We start from the raw sequence: 17,733 nt of genomic DNA on the forward strand, positions 1-17,733 counted from the left end.
GCGGAAACTAAAGACTGGGGATTAGGGGGAAGCAGGGGGGAAATGGGTAGGGCTCGGGCATGCCCAGTGGGGCCCGGGCACTGCACGTGCTCAGAGAAAAAAAAAAAATCTCTCTTAACTATTGGAGAGCTTATCCGTAAATTGGGAGCTGTTGGGACAACACCCATATGTGGCTGACTCATCCTGCTTGTCCTAGGAGAAAGTGTAGTTACTTACCTGTAACGTAGGTTCTCCGTGGACAGCAGGATAGTCAGCCATACAACCCACCCGCCTCCCCATACGGCCGACCCAGCCACAGCTAGGAACATCCTGGGGATTAGGGGGAAGCAGGGGGGAAATGGGTAGGGCACAGGCATGCCCAGTGGTGCCCGGGCACTGCACGTGCTCAGAGAAAAAAAAAGTTTCCGAGGGGGCCGACCCAGAAAGCTACCCCCGAGCTGAAGTGCACAGTTACCAAGGGGTGTACACGCATCTTACTGGCCACAGTGTTGAAAGGGATTGCGTGCGGGAGCTGACACGTGCGGTACACATAGGAACACGCTACATTAAAATGCACGGTAACAGGGCCATTAAGTTTCTTCCACAATACATTGAAGGAAACAGTGGCTTTTAATGTGTGCGCAATCTGAGAAATTTTTCAGCAGGTCCGCGGCAGCGTAGGACGGTTGGGCAAGCAAATTTTTTGCCAATTTGGGGAGTTTAAATAATGGTTTTGTCTTTTTTTTTCCCAGTGACCAGAACAAGTGCCTGCAACTTTAAAAGACAGACAAGAGGTAACAGCTCCGGTGACGTCCAAACAGACATGAAAAATGCCAGCACGCACTTCTGCGCCTTGCAAAACTGTTAAGCGCAAGAAGTTTTTGCGAAGCTGATATTTCTGCACTGAACGACAGGCGCGGATATGTGCTGGCGCTTTCGATTTTGTTCAGACGTGAGCGCGGTGGACCGCCCTCACCGAAGAACCTTTGTGCGAGCACGTGCCTGAAAGACATCACCTGATCAGCGCACAAGTTCTTCGCACTTGAAATGAACATCTGTATCTGTATCCTCGTCCTTTGCCTCTCCCCTCCCCCCTACAATCCACCTCCTGCATTATGGTCCTCTCGGCACGGCAAAGTTGTGATACTGCTTAGCTGTCTTATGCCAGATGCTGTGGTGAATCAGCTGCCAGGGCTGGGGTGCTTGTGTCTGCGTTTACCTCACCCATGCTGAACCCATGACGGAGAGGAAAAAAGAAGAGAGAAAGATGATAAGTGAACAAGAAAGGAAGGGGGAGAGAGAAAATATGGAAGAAAGAGCAAAGATGTAAATAGGTCTATCTGTGTATGTGTTTCTGTATCTGCGTATGTATCTCTAAAGAGTTACAACTGTCTTTTTGCCCAGCAATATAGAGGGAACCATTTTGTAGGCCTGCTGATATCATCATTAATACCCCATCTGCCTTATTTTTGAAGGTGTGCATTGACAAATCAAGCTAGAGTTTCTTGCCAGTAAACCCACATCTCTTTTAGAGTTCAAGTCTAGAATGAGGCAAAGTCAGGACAGACCCTTCAGCAGGGCCGGATCATATCACTGAATGATGACATCATTGCAGACAAAATGGCTGCCTCCATGTCAGATGAAATCTGTACCACAAATCACTTCTCCAATTTCTTCAAAAACTCTGGTGAAGACTTGAGGAAAGGAGACAGTACTGAGAGAAGGGAAGAATTAGTTTGGGTTCAGAGACCGGGCAAGAATGGAGAGGCACACACAAGCAGATATTTTTTTTGTGGGGTTAACACCTCATACCTGTGGCATGTTCCTGGCTGGGATCCAGGCCAGGCATACCAGGCTTCTTTCCAGGCGGCGTCTCTGGGACAGACTTCCGGGGTATGGACTCCCTGTTAGGATCTGGGAAGCAAAGACAGGGAAGGTGGTTCCAAGGGTGAGAAGAAGGAATTTCTGTCTGGGGGTTAAGGAAAAATATCAGGGATACAAGGCAAGGGCCCTTCCAATCTTGTATAGTCACCCTTGAGGAATGAAACAGAGGTGCTATAGACAGAGGAGATCCCTGTTCAGTTCCCCCAACCCTTTTCACACTTAAAGGACAATTCTATTGTCTAGCTATCTGGATTTACGCACCCCAAAGACATTTGGTGACAGCGCAGATAACTTTATAGACTACTAACATGACCATATATCAGTGTACTCTATATCTAAGCACCCTGGATCTGGAATAGAGATGAAGCCAGCGGTTACAGCTGCTGCCCTAGCACCCTTAGGTTGTGGGTTTTGATCCCAGTACCCCTCCTTGTGACTCTGGACTTAACCCTGCATTGCCCAGCTACCATAGTTAAGACTATGAGCCTGCCAGGACAGATAGAGAAAATACTTAAGAGTACCTGATTTTAAACTTGCCATACGCCGCCTTGAGTGAATCACTTCATAAAGGCGATTAATAAATCCCAAACAATAAATAATAACTGCAGTCTGGTAAATGCAATAAGATTGTGCATAACTTACAGTATTCTGTATCAGAATTCAAGATAAATTGGGACAGGCACGTGGGCACGTGGGATCACTTAGGGAGAGGTGAAGATAGTGGATGCTGTGGATGGGCAGACTGGATGGGCCATTTGACCTTTATCTGCCATCATGCTTCTATGTTTCTATAACCGTAAAGTTCTTTGATCCCACAATGCAAGTGTTAAGAGCCTTTAGGTAAAGAAGGAGATAGTGGATGCTGTGGATAGGCAGACTGGAATGGCCTTTATCTGCTGCCATGTTTCTGTAACCATAAAGCTCTGTGATCTCACAATGCAAGAGTTAAGAGCCTTAGCTTATAACAATAATGCTCTGTGACCTCACAATGCAGGTGTAAAGAGCCTTAGCCAATAGGGAGAGGAGGAGGTAGTGGATGCTGTGGCTAGGCAGGCTGGAATGGTCTTTATCTGCTGCCATGTTTCTGTAACCATAAAGCTCTGTGACCTCACAATGCAAGAGTTAAGAGCCTTAGCTTATAACAATAATGCTCTATGACCTCACAATGCAGGTGTAAAGAGCCTTAGCCAATAGGGAGAGGAGGAGGTAGTGGATGCTGTGGCTAGGCAGGCTGGAATGGCCTTTATCTGCTGCCATGTTTCTGTAACCATAAAGCTCTGTGACCTCACAATGCAAGAGTTAAAAAGCCTTAGCTTATAACAATAATGCTCTATGACCTCACAATGCAGGTGTAAAGAGCCTTAGCCAATAGGGAGAGGAGGAGGTAGTGGATGCTGTGGCTAGGCAGGCTGGAATGGCCTTTATCTGCTGCCATGTTTCTGTAACCATAAAGCTCTGTGACCTCATAATGCAAGAGTTAAAAAGCCTTAGCTTATAACAATAATGCTCTATGACCTCACAATGCAGGTGTAAAGAGCCTTAGCCAATAGGGAGTGAAGGAGGTAGTGGATGCTGTGGCTAGGCAGGCTGGAATGGCCTTTATCTGCTGCCATGTTTCTGTAACCATAAAGCTCTGTGACCTCATAATGCAAGAGTTAAAAAGCCTTAGCTTATAACAATAATGCTCTATGACCTCACAATGCAGGTGTAAAGAGCCTTAGCCAATAGGGAGTGAAGGAGGTAGTGGATGCTGTGGCTAGGCAGGCTGGAATGGCCTTTATCTGCTGCCATGTTTCTGTAACCATAAAGCTCTGTGACCTCACAATGCAAGAGTTAAGAGCCTTAGCTTATAACAATAATGCTCTATGACCTCACAATGCAGGTGTAAAGAGCCTTAGCCAATAGGGAGTGGAGGAGGTAGTGAATGCTGCGGATAGGCAGACTGGATGGGCCATTTAGCATTTATCTGCCATCATGTTTCTACTGTATGCTTCTGCGTGCCCCGCTCATCGCTAGTCCATGCATACATCTCTTTATGCCAGTTGCGCACACCCTGAAAGAACAGCACTTAGATCTGGCGGGTAAGGGCACACTTGTGCACATAAATTGCAGAATTACCGTCCGTGTGCCTTCAGCAAGGTATTTCTACCCTTCATGTACATCCTTTAGGTTCACTCTACTTTGTATTTCAGGGGAAGGAAGATCATCTTTGGGGGCAGTGGTATAATGAGGGTGAGAGGCACCCCTCACCTCCACACGCTCCTTCCCCGCCCCCCTCCAGCGGCGCATGTTTCTTTCCTTCCCCTGCAACTTTGTAACGTTCCTGGCGTGAGCAGCAACTCCCCCCCCAACCTGCCATCGCATTGGCTCTTCCTAGGCGCAGGTCCAGGAAGTGACATCAGAGGAAGAGCCAACGCTGGCACGACAGCAGACGTTACAGAGGCACGGGGGAAGGGAAGCGGTGCACAAATCTCTCTCTTGCATATTCATTAGGGATAGCCTGAAAATCCGACTGGTTGGTGCCCCCCCAGGACAGGTTTGTGAACCACTGATTTAGTACACTATAACTCAGGAGGTAGACTACGGAAGGAGTACACAGGATCCGGACCAAGTGCCGGGTTTTGAAAAGCCGTCTAAAAAGAGGACATGTCTGAGTAAATCCGGACGACCTAGCCCAGAAGTCTTACAATGCAAGATGTAAGAGCCATATTTACTCTATATTTACTTATATTTACTATATTTACTCTATATTTACTTATATATTTAATGCAAGCCCCATTATTTTCATTGAAGTTTATTTAGTAGCAGAGGCATATCCAGAACTAAAATTTGGGGCGGGCCGTTGGGTGGGCACACATGGTCTCCATATCCCCCCCCCCCCCTCCTCCCATGTACTAACTCAAAACATGAAATAACTGAGCTGGTGGGGATCTCCAAGACCCAGCATTTGACGAGATCCTCCAGCGTTAAGAACTGCTCCATTAGAACATAAGAGTTGCCATACTGGGATAGGCTGAAGGACCATAAAGGCCAGTATCCAGCAGCTTCCAATCTAAGTCACAAGTATCTGGCAAGATCCCAAAAGAACAAAACACATTTTTATGCTGCTAATCCTAAAAATAAGCAGTGGATTTTCCCAAGTCAATCTTGATGATGACATAAGGACTTTTCTTTTAGGAATTATCCAAACCTTTTTTTAAACCCTGCTAAACTAACTTCTCTGGCAAAAAAAAAAAAATCATCAAAAGTTTAATTACACATTGAATGAAGAAATATTTTCTCTAGTTTGTTTTACATTTGGCAACTTAGTAACTTCATCGTATTTCCTCTAGTCCTAGTATTTTTGGAAAGAGTAAGCAAGTGATTCACATCTACCCTTTCCTCTCCACTCAGTATTTTATAGACCTCTATCATATCTCCCCTGAGCCTTTTCTCCAAACTGAAGAGCCCTAGCCACTTTAGCCTTTCCTCATAGAAAAGTCATCCTATCCCCTTTATCATTTTTATTACTCCTCTCTGTATCTTTCCTAATTCCACTACTGTATATCTTTTTTGAGATGCGGCGGCCAGAACTGCCCAAACTATTTGAGGTACAACCGCACCATAGAGCGATATACAAAGGCATTATAATATTTTCTTCCTTGTTTTCCATTCCTTTCCTAATAATTCCCGACATTCTATTTGCTTTCTTAGCCACCGTTGCAACTGAGCAAAGGGTTTCAACGTATCATAAGCGATGACATCTCTAGATCCATTTCCTGACTGCGACTCCTAATCTGGAACCTTGCATCGCATAAGTTCGGTGTCAGGTCAAAAGCGCGCCGGGACAAAGGCGCGAGCAGACAACTGAGCGCAGCGCGGAGGCGCGCGCCGGAGAAAAAGACTGTTTTTAGGGGCTACGACGGGGGGTGTGGGGGGGAACCCCCCCCACTTTACTTAATACAGATCGCGCCGCGTTGTGGGGGCGTTGTGGAGGGTTTGGGGGGTTGTAACCCCCCACATTTTACTGAAAACTTAACTTTTTACCTTTTTTTGGGAAAAAGTTACGTTTTCACTAAAATGTGGGGGGTTATAACACCCCAAACCCCTCACAACGCCGCCGCGATATGTATTAAGTAAAGGGGGGGCTCCCCAACAAAAACCCCCATCGCAGCCCCTAAAAACAGTCTTTTTCTTCGGCGCGCGCCTCAGTCTTGCGCTCAGTTGTCGGCGCGCGCCTTTGTCTTCCGCGTTACTGTCTATGAACCCATAAGTTCAGGTTCCTCTTTCTCACATGCAGCACTTTGCACTTGCTCACATTAAACGTCATCTGTCATTTGGATGCTTTTCCCCCCTCCTCACACGCCCATATGCTCAGTTTTCGAGTGTATGCGGCACTGCTGCTAGCTGGAACAAGTAGGAAAGGAAGTTGTTCTTGGCCGCCGGAGGACCCCCCTGCACCAGGTGGGGCTTAGGGATCTCCACCAGGGGCTTGAGAATTCGGGGTGGGTCTGAGGGAGGGAATGGTATTGCCGACACGATCATGTTTCGCCAAGAAGGCTGTTTCAAGGTGCACTCCCCCTCAGAAAAGGCTCAGGCAATACCATTCCCTCCCCGACGCGACCACAAGCTAAATCTTTCCAGATATTTTTTCTACTAAGTTAAATAAGTCTATTTGGTTACCTGAAAACTATACGGTTATAAATAAATTAACTGTCTTGAATTATGAGTATTTAAGCACTTTATTGCACTTTGAGAAGTTTCAGTTTACATTTTTTTAAAAACAGGACCAGTGAAGAGACACGATGGAATAACACTCTAGCCAATCTGGTCCAACAAGCGTCACCTCTGAAGTCCTATAAAAAAATATTGAACTGATTTGAATGTAATTAATAAGTTGTTAACTATTGGGTTACATAAGCAATGTCTATCTATATCAGGGGTCTCAAAGTCCCTCCTTGAGGGCGGCAATCCAGCCAGGTTTTCAGGATTTCCCCAATGAATATGCATTGAAAGCAGTGCGTGCACATAGATCTCATACATATTCATTGGGGAAATCCTGAAAACCCGACTGGATTGCGGCCCTCAAGGACCGGAGTTGCCCATGTCTGGTCTAGTCCAGGGATCTCAAAGTCCCTCCTTGAGGGCCGCAATCCAGCCGGGTTTTCAGGATTTCCCCAATGAATATGCATTGAAAGCAGTGCGTGCACATAGATCTCAGGCATAGTCATTGGGGAAATCCTGAAAACCCGACTGGATTGCGGCCCTCAAGGACCGGAGTTGCCCATGTCTGGTCTAGGCCAGGGATCTCAAAGTCCCTCCTTGAGGGCCGCAATCCAGCCGGGTTTTCAGGATTTCCCCAATGAATATGCATTGAAAGCAGTGCGTGCACATAGATCTCAGGCATAGTCATTGGGGAAATCCTGACAACCCGACTGGATTGCGGCCCTCAAGGGAGGGACTTTGAGACCCCTGATCTATATATAGTTGTTTTGGGGTATTTTTTTTTTCTTCTTCCTTATTCTGAAATTCGTTCTAAGTTTTTGAGTGCCTTTAGTTCTATTAAGAAAGAATCAGGACCATCAAAGGAGACAAGAGTCCAGTGCCGAGGCTTTTAAAATGTATTTGATTGTCAGCATCCACCCTGAAATGCTTCGTATTAGATCTGGAATGCAACTTTCCTCTCTAAACCCTTTTCTCTGTGCGCTGGTTTGATGGAGCTAGTTTAATGGAGAGTGCCAAGCTGCTGCTCCTCTGTGCCCTCACCCTCCCTAAAACTGTTTCTCAGCAGGAGCAGTTCAACCGTACTTCTGCAACACCCACTGGAAGGTCTCGTCTAGCTCAAATCAGAGAGGTGGTATAAATCAGGAGAAAAATTGACTTATTCCACAGCTGTGCTCCTGTTAGAATCTCAGTTTACCTCGGTTCATAGACAACCCCACAAAAGACAAAGGCGCGCGCTGACAACTGAGCGCAAGACGGAGGCGCGCGCCGAAGAAAATTACAGTTTTTAGGGGCTCCGACGGGGGGTTTTGATGGGGAGCCCCCACAGTTTACTTAATAGAGATTGCGCCGGCATTGTGGGGGGTTTGGGGGGTTGTAACCCTCCACATTTTACTGTAAACTTAACTTTTTCCCTAAAAACAGGGAAAAAGTGAAGTTTTCAGTAAAATGTGGGGGGTTACAACCCCCCAAACCACCCACAACGCCCCCACAACGCGGCGCGATCTCTATTAAGTAAAGTGGGGGGGTTCCCCCCACACACACCCCCGTCGGAGCCCTAAAAACAGTAATTTTCTGCACGCGTCTTTGTCCCGGCGCACTTTTGACTGACACCGTTTACCTCAGATCTGCACAAACAGGACAGTAGGGCTTTTCGTCCATTTTACTGCATGTACAGTATATGAGACCCCCCTTAGATCTATGGCGTTCCCCGCCTTTCTGTGCATCTAAGGATCCTCCAGACTTATTCCAGGCTTCCTTAAATTGTATTGGCATTTTGCCTCCAACACCTTCACCATGAAGAAATATTCCAGCCTTATAGCATAACCCCTGGTTCTTAAACTTCAAAACCCCAAATTGTCTGGCTCCTGTGTATTGTTTGTACTTTGGACAGAGCTGCCAACTTACCCATTTCCAGGAGGGAGACTTGATGGCCAATCCTGGTATTAAGTTTACACCCTAAAGCAGTGTGGGATTTTAGTACTTGATTTTATCCACTAAAATCAGTGCTATCGGTGCTATAATGTGCCAAGATAGGGTCATTAGAAATCCAAGACTGGCCCAAAATCTCTCTTCTGCAACTGGGTAACTTGGAAGCTCTGAACATCTGTTATGTCCCCCTTCCTTACATCTCATCTCCTAGGGCAGGGGTAGGGAACCCCGGTCCTCGAGAGCAGTATTCCAGTCGGGTTTTCAGGATTTCCTCAATGAATATGCATGAGATCTATTCGCATGCACTGCTTTCAATGCATATTCATTGGGGAAATCCTGAAAACCCGACTGGAATACGGCTCTCGAGGACCGGAGTTCCCTACCCCTGTCCTAGGGCAAGGTTCCTCAACCCTGTCCTTGGAACATATCTATCCTGTCAAGTTTTCAGGATACCCACAATGAATATGTATGATCTAGATTTGCATATAATGGAGGCAGTGTATGCAAGTTTATCTCATGCATATTCATTGTGGTTATTTTGAAAACCTGACTGGCTGGGGTGGTCCTGAAACTGGTTTGAGAAGCTCTGTCCTAGGGCTTTGGGTGAAGACCCTGCATCATGGCTTTCCTTCTCTGGACTGCCTCTGCTCTGTCAAGATCCTTATGGGGCAGTGGTTCCCAAACCTGGTCCTGAATGCGTCCCTGCCAGTCAGGTTTTCAGGATATCCACAATGAATATTCATGAGAGATTTGCATGCAATGGAGGCAGTGCATGCAAATCTCTCTCATGAATATTCATTGTGGATATCCTAAAAAACCTGACTGGCCGGGGGTGCTTCCAGGACCAGTTTTGGGAACAACAGTTTTAGGGTTAGGGTATCCAGAAACGGACACAACCATTGAGGTGATGTCTCTCTACTGCCCTCTACAGAGGAATTATCAAGTCTTTTTCTCTGTTTGCCTGTCCCTCACACCTCTCTGAACACCACCTCGTTCCTATGTTCTTGCTACCCTGAGATCATCATTTTGCTGCTGATCCTCCTTCCCCATCATATAGTGCATCATATAGTGCATCATATAGTGCACCCCAAATCCATGACTCTGGAATTTTTCCCCTAATCCTATACTGCCCCACGTTAGGCGCCAAACTTTAGGCACTGAAATGGAAGTCAGATGCCCAAATGTGGGTAAATGGCAGTTAGGCACGTAACTGCATAGTCACATAGTAAATGACAGCAGACAAAGACCTGAACGGTCCATCCAGTGTGCCCATTAGTTATAGGCCTTATAAGTCATGATTAAATTGTCTTTTTTTCTTTGATATTTCTGGACCGTAGACTGTAAAGTCCACCCGGTACTGTCAGTAGGTTCCAACTACCGGAGTTGCCGTCGAACCTCACTCACTAAGGAATTGTTCTATAAGGTAGCATGTAAGTGTTTTAACATGTAACTGCAAAGCGGGCAAGCATGGGCGAGTCACACACATATAGACTTATAGAATACTGTAAGTTGCACGCCTAGGTGCCAACATTTACAGCTGCCTTTTACATGGTGTAAATGCTGATGCCCAAATGTCAACTCGGGCTCTGTTCTATAATGGAATCTGGGCATTATAGAATACTCTCTTAGGGGCTGATTCTCGAACTGTGCGTCCTGATTTTAGGCAGTGGTAGGCATCCTACTATTGTCTGGCAGCCAATTGGGACACACATTTTTAGAAATGGATGCCTGCGAGGAAGGGTGGTGCATCTATGAAGGCGCACGGGTATGCTTAAGCACGTCCAAGGTGGGGCATGGACATGGTTTTGCCCTGAAGTGGCCTTGAGCGGGCTTAAGCGTCGGTACGCGTCTCTGTAGAAGGGAGACAAGACACCTTATATGTAGGCCTGAAAAATGCTGCCCTAGATTTTAGGCGTCTGTCCAGGTGTGCAGAGCCGATTGACACACAGTCGGAGGCCTATACAGAATCAGGCCCTTGGTACACAAGATTTTGGGCATCTAATTTTTATCACCCCTTTCCAAAATTGATCCCCTTTGTGTTTAATCCTGACATTCCTCTCCAGCTTTTCTTATATCAATCCCGTTTCTACAATGTGGATCTGAGCCCCCCCTGGCACGCAAGCGCACATCAGCTCCTTCCCCCTTGTAATATGAGGGATCTTCAAAATGCTTCCGTGCTTTTATTTTTTTTTAACACTATTTATTAAATATCTCAAGAGCAAATTACATCACTTTTCCACCTAATCACCCTGTTGCCTGATTGACTAGTCACATGACATCCTACGACACGCCTTCTTACCACTTCTCCCGTCCCAACCATTTCCCATGAAAATATGAAAGTATGGAAACTTTTTGAAGAACCCTCATATAAGCGGTTCTGACTGCAGAAGAGTACAAGAAGAGGGGAAAGAGTGAGTAGGAAGTGCTACTTGTTGACCCCCTCCTCCCAATTAGCGGGCAACATATAGGAGGAGGTGAGAATAGATGGGCCTCTGTGAGCAGCAGCAGTTATGCCCCTCCCCTCCAGGCACTGACTTACCAGGGCAAGCCTTCGCCTTGGGAGCTGTTGAATTAGCCCATCTGAAATAGCCCCTTCTAAGCTTTTGGCACCCTAGGCGCAGGCCTGGTTTGCTTATGCCTTAATCCTGCCCTGTTTGCGATGCAGTACAAATCCCCATTGTTCGATTGGGGAACTTACTTTGTCCCACTTTGAGAATGACCTTCATACCCTTGGACAGGCAGGCCCCGCCCCTCATGTTCTCCAGCCCCTCCTTCGTCCCATCCGACGTTGCTGTGGGAGAGAGGGAAAGAAAAACATCAAATCAGTCACGCAATCTATCCATTAGGCAGTTACGTCTTTGAATCTATTGGTAGACTCTAATAATTATGCCGATGTATCTTGCAACCTGGAAGACTGAAGGGGAGGCGGGTCTTTATTCAAACAGAATGCAAGCACCGATAAATAAAATTTCACTCTGAGTGAAAAAGATAGGATTCCTACTGTCCTGGACAGAGGGTCAGCACAGGTTTTTTATCAATTGCAGGAACATTTGGCGTGCTGACCTTTGACTCAGTAGGGTGAAGGGCAAGGCAATGAAGTGTTATACCCGAGGGCAGTGTCTCTCCGGGTGTGCCACGAAAGGTTCCAGAATTTTGCATTATTTTTAAAAATTCCCTTCATAAGTATACACTAGAACAGATGACACATAAGCAACGTACGAAGAGTCTGTTAATATTATGAGCGTCTGTGTGCGTAAGGGTGTAACCGCCCAGCCAAGCATCATTCTCTGACATGACTGGTCCCTGAAAACTAACAGCAAATGGTATTATTTTTAGTTTTTATGCAGAGGTTAAGGCTTTGTTACCATTTGGATCTTCTTATCTTTGCGAACTCGGATATTCAGCTCTGGCAGAAATGAAATCGAAAAAAAAAAAAAAGAGAACGACTTCAGATGGTGGATGAGGAAATGCGTGTTTGCTTGTCGACTATCGAGCTGCATTTTGAGTTCATTTGCACCAAAGAGCAAGCACATCCATCGCATCGATTAGCAATTCTGTTCTATCTACTTTCGTTTCACCGTTGTTACAATTACCCATAAAGAACTTTCAATAAATGACTCTCAAATTTAATTTTTTTGTTGGTTTTGCAATTTTATCATTTCAATTATAATGCGCCGTGAAAAACATTTGCTCCGTTTAGTGTGCCGGAGCTAAAAAAAAAAAAAAAAAGTTTGAGAGACACTGCCCTGGGGAAAGGAGAGGGTGCTGGCAAAATCCTTTTTCTTCTGACCACCACTCCCCCTCCCTCTGTAATGCCCTGGGCCCCAGGGTCAAAACTCACAGGTTGGCTCTGTTATTCGTACAAATGCAGTGCCAACATTGCCTAGGGAGGCTGTGCCAAGAGGAGGGTCCATGCATACCACTTTGGGGGTAATTCTGTAACTGGGCACTCCGTTTAGGCACCCCGAGAACAGGTGGGAGGAGCCTATTCTATAACCCAGTACAGGTGGGAGGAGCCTTTTCTATAACCCAGTACAGGTGGGAGGAGCCTTTTCTATAACCCAGTACCAGTGTGCGTAACATTTAGGCCCTGGCACTTAACTCCGGCCATAGAGCTTTTGCAAATGTATCTAATCGTGTCACGAATGAGCATAACTTACAGTATTCTGTTTGTTACCAGCATAAGTGAGAGCCCCGCCATGTCCCAGCCTTGCTCCTCCCCTTTCTGTGCCCCTTTGCAAATACAGTACTCCCCCCAAAAAAATTTGCGGGGGTTCCGTTCTAGGAACCCCCGCGAATTTTGGAAAAACCGCAGAGACGATTTTTCACCTGTCGAAAGGCAGGAGAGGGCAGTTAGGGTGCCGGTGGGTGCAGAAAACTGCTCGGGGTATGCTCCGACTGCCTCGTCCTGTTACTAAAGTCATGGCTACACCAATCAGGAGCTGCTTTGACACGCCACATAGCGTGTCACAGCAGCTCCTGATTGGTGTAGCCATGACTTTAGCACAAGGAAGTGGCGGTCGGAAAATACCGCAAATTACTGAGTCCGCGATTCGCGAACCGCAAATTCACGGGGGTTTACTGTACATACTAGAGAAGTTAAGCGGACTAGTGCTTAGGGAGCCTGCAAAAGTGTGCATGTACCAGTGGCATAGCCACGGACGGACGGACGCCCCCCTCCCCCCCCCGTGGCTATGCCACTGGTACATGAGTTGGCCCGAGGCCACCTACTTTGGGCTCAGGCCCACCCAAATCAGCCATTTCCCTTACTGTGGCTGACGGAGATCCCCCAAGCTTTGCCAGCGGACAACCTCCTCCTCCAGCCCAGTGGCTAGAACTTTCCAAGCTCTAAAGCCAGCTGCAGTGGCCCCTCAGGTGATGCAGAAGCTAGCACCACTGACACCATAACCCCCTCTCCCCAGCAGCACAAGCTCGGTTTTCAGATACACTGAGCATGTGCATGAGGAGAGGGCAACCCTAAATCAACCATCTGGCTATGTCACTGTCACATATGCTCGAAATACGCTTGAATCGACTCGTGTGTAAAATGCATGTAACTATTACATTACATTACATTACAGATTTCTATTCCGCCATTACCTTTCGGTTCAAAGCGGATTACAAAAAGAGTTATGGAAGAAGGGTTACAATGCTCAAACTCAGAGGAGGGAAATTTAATGGTGACACCAGGAAGTATTTCTTCACAGAAAGGGTTGTAGATCACTGGAACAAACTTCCAGTGCAGGTGGTCAAGGCCACCAGCGTGCTAGACTTTAAGAATAAATGGGACATCCACGTGGGATCCCTGTGGGGGTCGAGCTAAGGAACTGGGTCATTAGCACTCAGACTTGATGGGGTGGGTCAGAAGAGTGGGCAGACTTGATGGGCTGTAGCCCTTTTCTGCCGTCATCTTTCTATGTTTCTATGTTCTATGTTAGATCAGAGAAGGTTTCCAAGAGAGGGAAAAGTAGGATCTGGGGTTAGGGAGGGGATGGTAAGAGGGGGGTTAAGCTTTATCATGGTATTAAGCTTTATTAAGGGATTTCTTGAAGAGTATAGTTTTTATTTCCTTTCTGAACATCTTGTAGTCTGGGGTTGTTGTCAATAGGTTGGAGACTTGGTTGTCTATCTTCGCTGCCTGAGTGGCCAACTCATGTATACAATTGCACTTCACATGCATAGGAACCATCATTTCTAATGAATGGGGTGTTGAACTCAACACAAAGGACCAGCTGAAGGAGTTTCCTCAGCATGGAGGTGCTCAAGCAGCCACTGACCCTGGAGTGCCGACACGATGACCACACAGCTCTGATTTGTAGGGAAACGAGTCCTTTCGTCTAGGGCTACGGAGTTGGGAGTCATGGAAGCAGAAGCAGAATCCATTTTGGGCGGAGTCTGAATTGCTAAAAATGTACCGACTAGAGAATGACACGGGGGCCAAATTTTTCCCCCCGGCCCCGCGAGAACTCATTTTCCCGTCCGGTCCAGTTCTATTCCTGTCCCTGCCAACGTTCCCGCAAGATCTGTCCTCACCGGCACAAGCCTCAAACACTTTAAAATCACGAGTGTTCGAGACTTGTGTGGTTAAGGCAGAGCTTACAGGAATGGGACAGGGACAAAATCCGCGGGGAGGGGAAATTGAGTTCCTGCGGGAACGGGAAAAAAATTTATCCCCGTGTCATTCTCTAAGACCGACTCCAACTTCAAAAGAAAAACCACCGTGTATTGCAATTTTTATTTTACAGCAATTTTTTTTGTTCAAGTTTTGTGTTCAAACTTTAAATAAATAGATTTTGTGGTCTATTAGTCCTAATTTGGTACATAAAGAAATATCTTATGTTAATTTCTCTTAGGCTTACGATATGTAGAAGGAGTCAGAGTCAAATGTTCAATGTACTGACTCCACAACCTTATCCTACGACAATCTACACTCTCGTCTCTAGGAAAATGAGCTCTTTATTCCAGCAGAACAGAGACACATATAGGGAGAAGAGAGGGGGGGCACTGGCCTGGGGAAGAAGGAGTGAGAATGTAGGGGGCAGGGGTGAGAGAGAGGCAGAGTCCTGCTGTTCCCCGACACTCGCGAATGGACCTTTGCATGCAGGATGGTAAGTCAGATTGATTTTCTGAGACAGGCCTCAGAGAGGTCTTGCTCCATTGGATCAGCCTCGCTCATGCTCAATGAGATGAAAACTGGGTCACCCTTCCCCGTCACAGGTCACCAACTCTCCCCATCTTCCACCTTGTCACCCCCCCCAAATGAGCCCAGAGGCTGGCCGATTGGCTGCACGGAGATAAACTAGCAGGAGCTCACAACCTCATTCACAGTGTGTAGTGAAGTGCCCCAATGGCACAAAGACCCCTCCCCCCCTATAAAATAAAGACAGAGGAACGAAGGTCAAAGAAAAGTTCTAGAAAATAATACGCAAAGCTTTCACTAACGGGTCCAGGGTCGGCTCAAGGGACTGTGGTGCCCTGAGTCAAATTTTGCACTCCCGCGATCTGATCTCTCTCTCTCTCCCTCCCGTATCTCCCCCCCTTCTCTCTCTCGTCTCCCCCCCCCCTCCTGCTGGACCAAGGTTCTAGAAAATAATACGCAAAGCTTTCACTAACGGGTCCAGGGCCGGCTCAAGGGACTGTGGTGCTCTGAGTCAACTTTTGCACTCCCGCGATCTGATCTCTCTCTCTCTCCCGTATCTCCCCCCTCTTCTCTCTCTCGTCTTCCCCCCCCCCCCCCCTCCTGCTGGACCAGGTGAGAAACTAGCTCAGGATCTAATCTAATCTAAGATTTGTGCGTCGTGCGCACATAACCAGGGTGTGATGTCAGAAGGGAGCCGAGGCCAGTGCCAGCAACAAGTGGAAGATGTTGCTCACACCGGTGAACAATTTGAGGTATGTGGGGGTGGAGAAGAGAAGAGGCATCGTGCCCCCCACCAGGACAGCGCCCGGGGCGGTCTGTCCCCCTCCCCCCTTACACCATTGCTTTGGATATCCAAGTTAATGCTGTTAACTATCTCTTATGCGGCTAAATGCGATATTCAGCACTTAACCACATATAAGTGAGACTGGATAAAGATAACCACGCTACGGTTATGTGAAAGGGGGGGAGGGGTAAACACTGAATATTTGCTAATGAACGGTGTAGTAACTACTCCATTCCCATATGCACCTTTGATAGTCTGTCCATGGTCCCTCTCGTCCTCTTCTATGGGGAATTAGAGATACTCACTAGAGAATAACAAGGGGACAAGTTTTTCCCCGTCCCCGCAGGAACTAATTTTCTTGTCCCGTCCCCGTGATTTATTTTCCTGTCCCTGACCCATTCCTGCAAGCTCCGTCCTCATCTGCACAAGCCTCAAACCCTTTAAAATCATAAGTAGCAACATTCTAGAGCTCAGATTGTGATGTCATAATGCCTCATTCCACCAATGCCTAAGCTCCGTCCTCATCTGCGCAAGCCTCAAACCCTATAAAATCATAAGTAGCAACATTCTAGAGCTCAGGTTGTGATGTCATAATGCCTCATTCCACCAATGCCTAAGCTCCGTCCTCATCTGCGCAAGCCTCAAACCCTATAAAATCATAAGTAGCAACATTCTAGAGCTCAGGTTGTGATGTCATAATGCCTCATTCCACCAATGCCTAAGCTCCGTCCTCATCTGCGCAAGCCTCAAACCCTATAAAATCATAAGTAGCAACATTCTAGAGCTCAGATTGTGATGTCATAATGCCTCATTCCACCAATGCCTAAGCTCCGTCCTCATCTGCGCAAGCCTCAAACCCTATAAAATCATAAGTAGCAACATTCTAGAGCTCAGGTTGTGATGTCATAATGCCTCATTCCACCAATGCCTAAGCTCCGTCCTCATCTGCGCAAGCCTCAAACCCTATAAAATCATAAGTAGCAACATTCTAGAGCTCAGATTGTGATGTCATAATGCCTCATTCCACCAATGCCTAAGCTCCGTCCTCATCTGCGCAAGCCTCAAACCCTTTAAAATCATAAGTAGCAACATTCTAGAGCTCAGATTGTGATGTCATAATGCCTCATTCCGCCAATGCCTAAGCTCCGTCCTCATCTGCGCAAGCCTCAAACCCTATAAAATCATAAGTAGCAACATTCTAGAGCTCAGGTTGTGATGTCATAATGCCTCATTCCACCAATGCCTAAGCTCCGTCCTCATCTGCGCAAGCCTCAAACCCTATAAAATCATAAGTAGCAACATTCTAGAGCTCAGATTGTGATGTCATAATGCCTCATTCCACCAATGCCTAAGCTCCGTCCTCATCTGCGCAAGCCTCAAACCCTATAAAATCATAAGTAGCAACATTCTAGAGCTCAGATTGTGATGTCATAATGCCTCATTCCGCCAATGCCTAAGCTCCGTCCTCAGCTGCACAAACCTCAAACCCTTTAAAATCATAAGCAGCAACATTCTAGAGCTCAGATTGTGATGTCATAATGCCTCATTCCACCAATGCCTAAGCTCCGTCCTCATCTGCGCAAGCCTCAAACCCTATAAAATCATAAGTAGCAACATTCTAGAGCTCAGGTTGTGATGTCATAATGCCTCATTCCACCAATGCCTAAGCTCCGTCCTCATCTGCGCAAGCCTCAAACCCTATAAAATCATAAGTAGCAACATTCTAGAGCTCAGGTTGTGATGTCATAATGCCTCATTCCACCAATGCCTAAGCTCCGTCCTCATCTGCGCAAGCCTCAAACCCTATAAAATC

At 46.8% G+C, this 17,733-nt stretch overlaps 1 protein-coding gene across 5 annotated transcripts in view; it reads right to left on the bottom strand.

Moving 5' to 3' along the window:
- EFNB3 (ephrin B3) overlaps positions 1 to 17,733 on the bottom strand; it is a 168,233-nt gene that overhangs the window by 19,118 nt on the left and 131,382 nt on the right. For 4 of the 5 annotated variants that reach the window (XM_033925024.1, XM_033925025.1, XM_033925026.1 and 1 more), the window contains exons 3-4: positions 11,195 to 11,287; positions 1,792 to 1,893 (exon numbers count right to left, since the gene is read on the bottom strand). In XM_033925024.1, the coding sequence (XP_033780915.1) occupies positions 1,792 to 1,893; positions 11,195 to 11,287 (195 nt within the window). The remainder of the gene's footprint in view (positions 1 to 1,791; positions 1,894 to 11,194; positions 11,288 to 17,733) is intronic. The other variant, XM_033925028.1, reaches the window with a different exon arrangement.

This window comes from Geotrypetes seraphini, chromosome 16 (genome assembly GCF_902459505.1).
Source record: "Geotrypetes seraphini chromosome 16, aGeoSer1.1, whole genome shotgun sequence".
NCBI classification, from domain to species: Eukaryota; Metazoa; Chordata; class Amphibia; order Gymnophiona; family Dermophiidae; genus Geotrypetes; species Geotrypetes seraphini.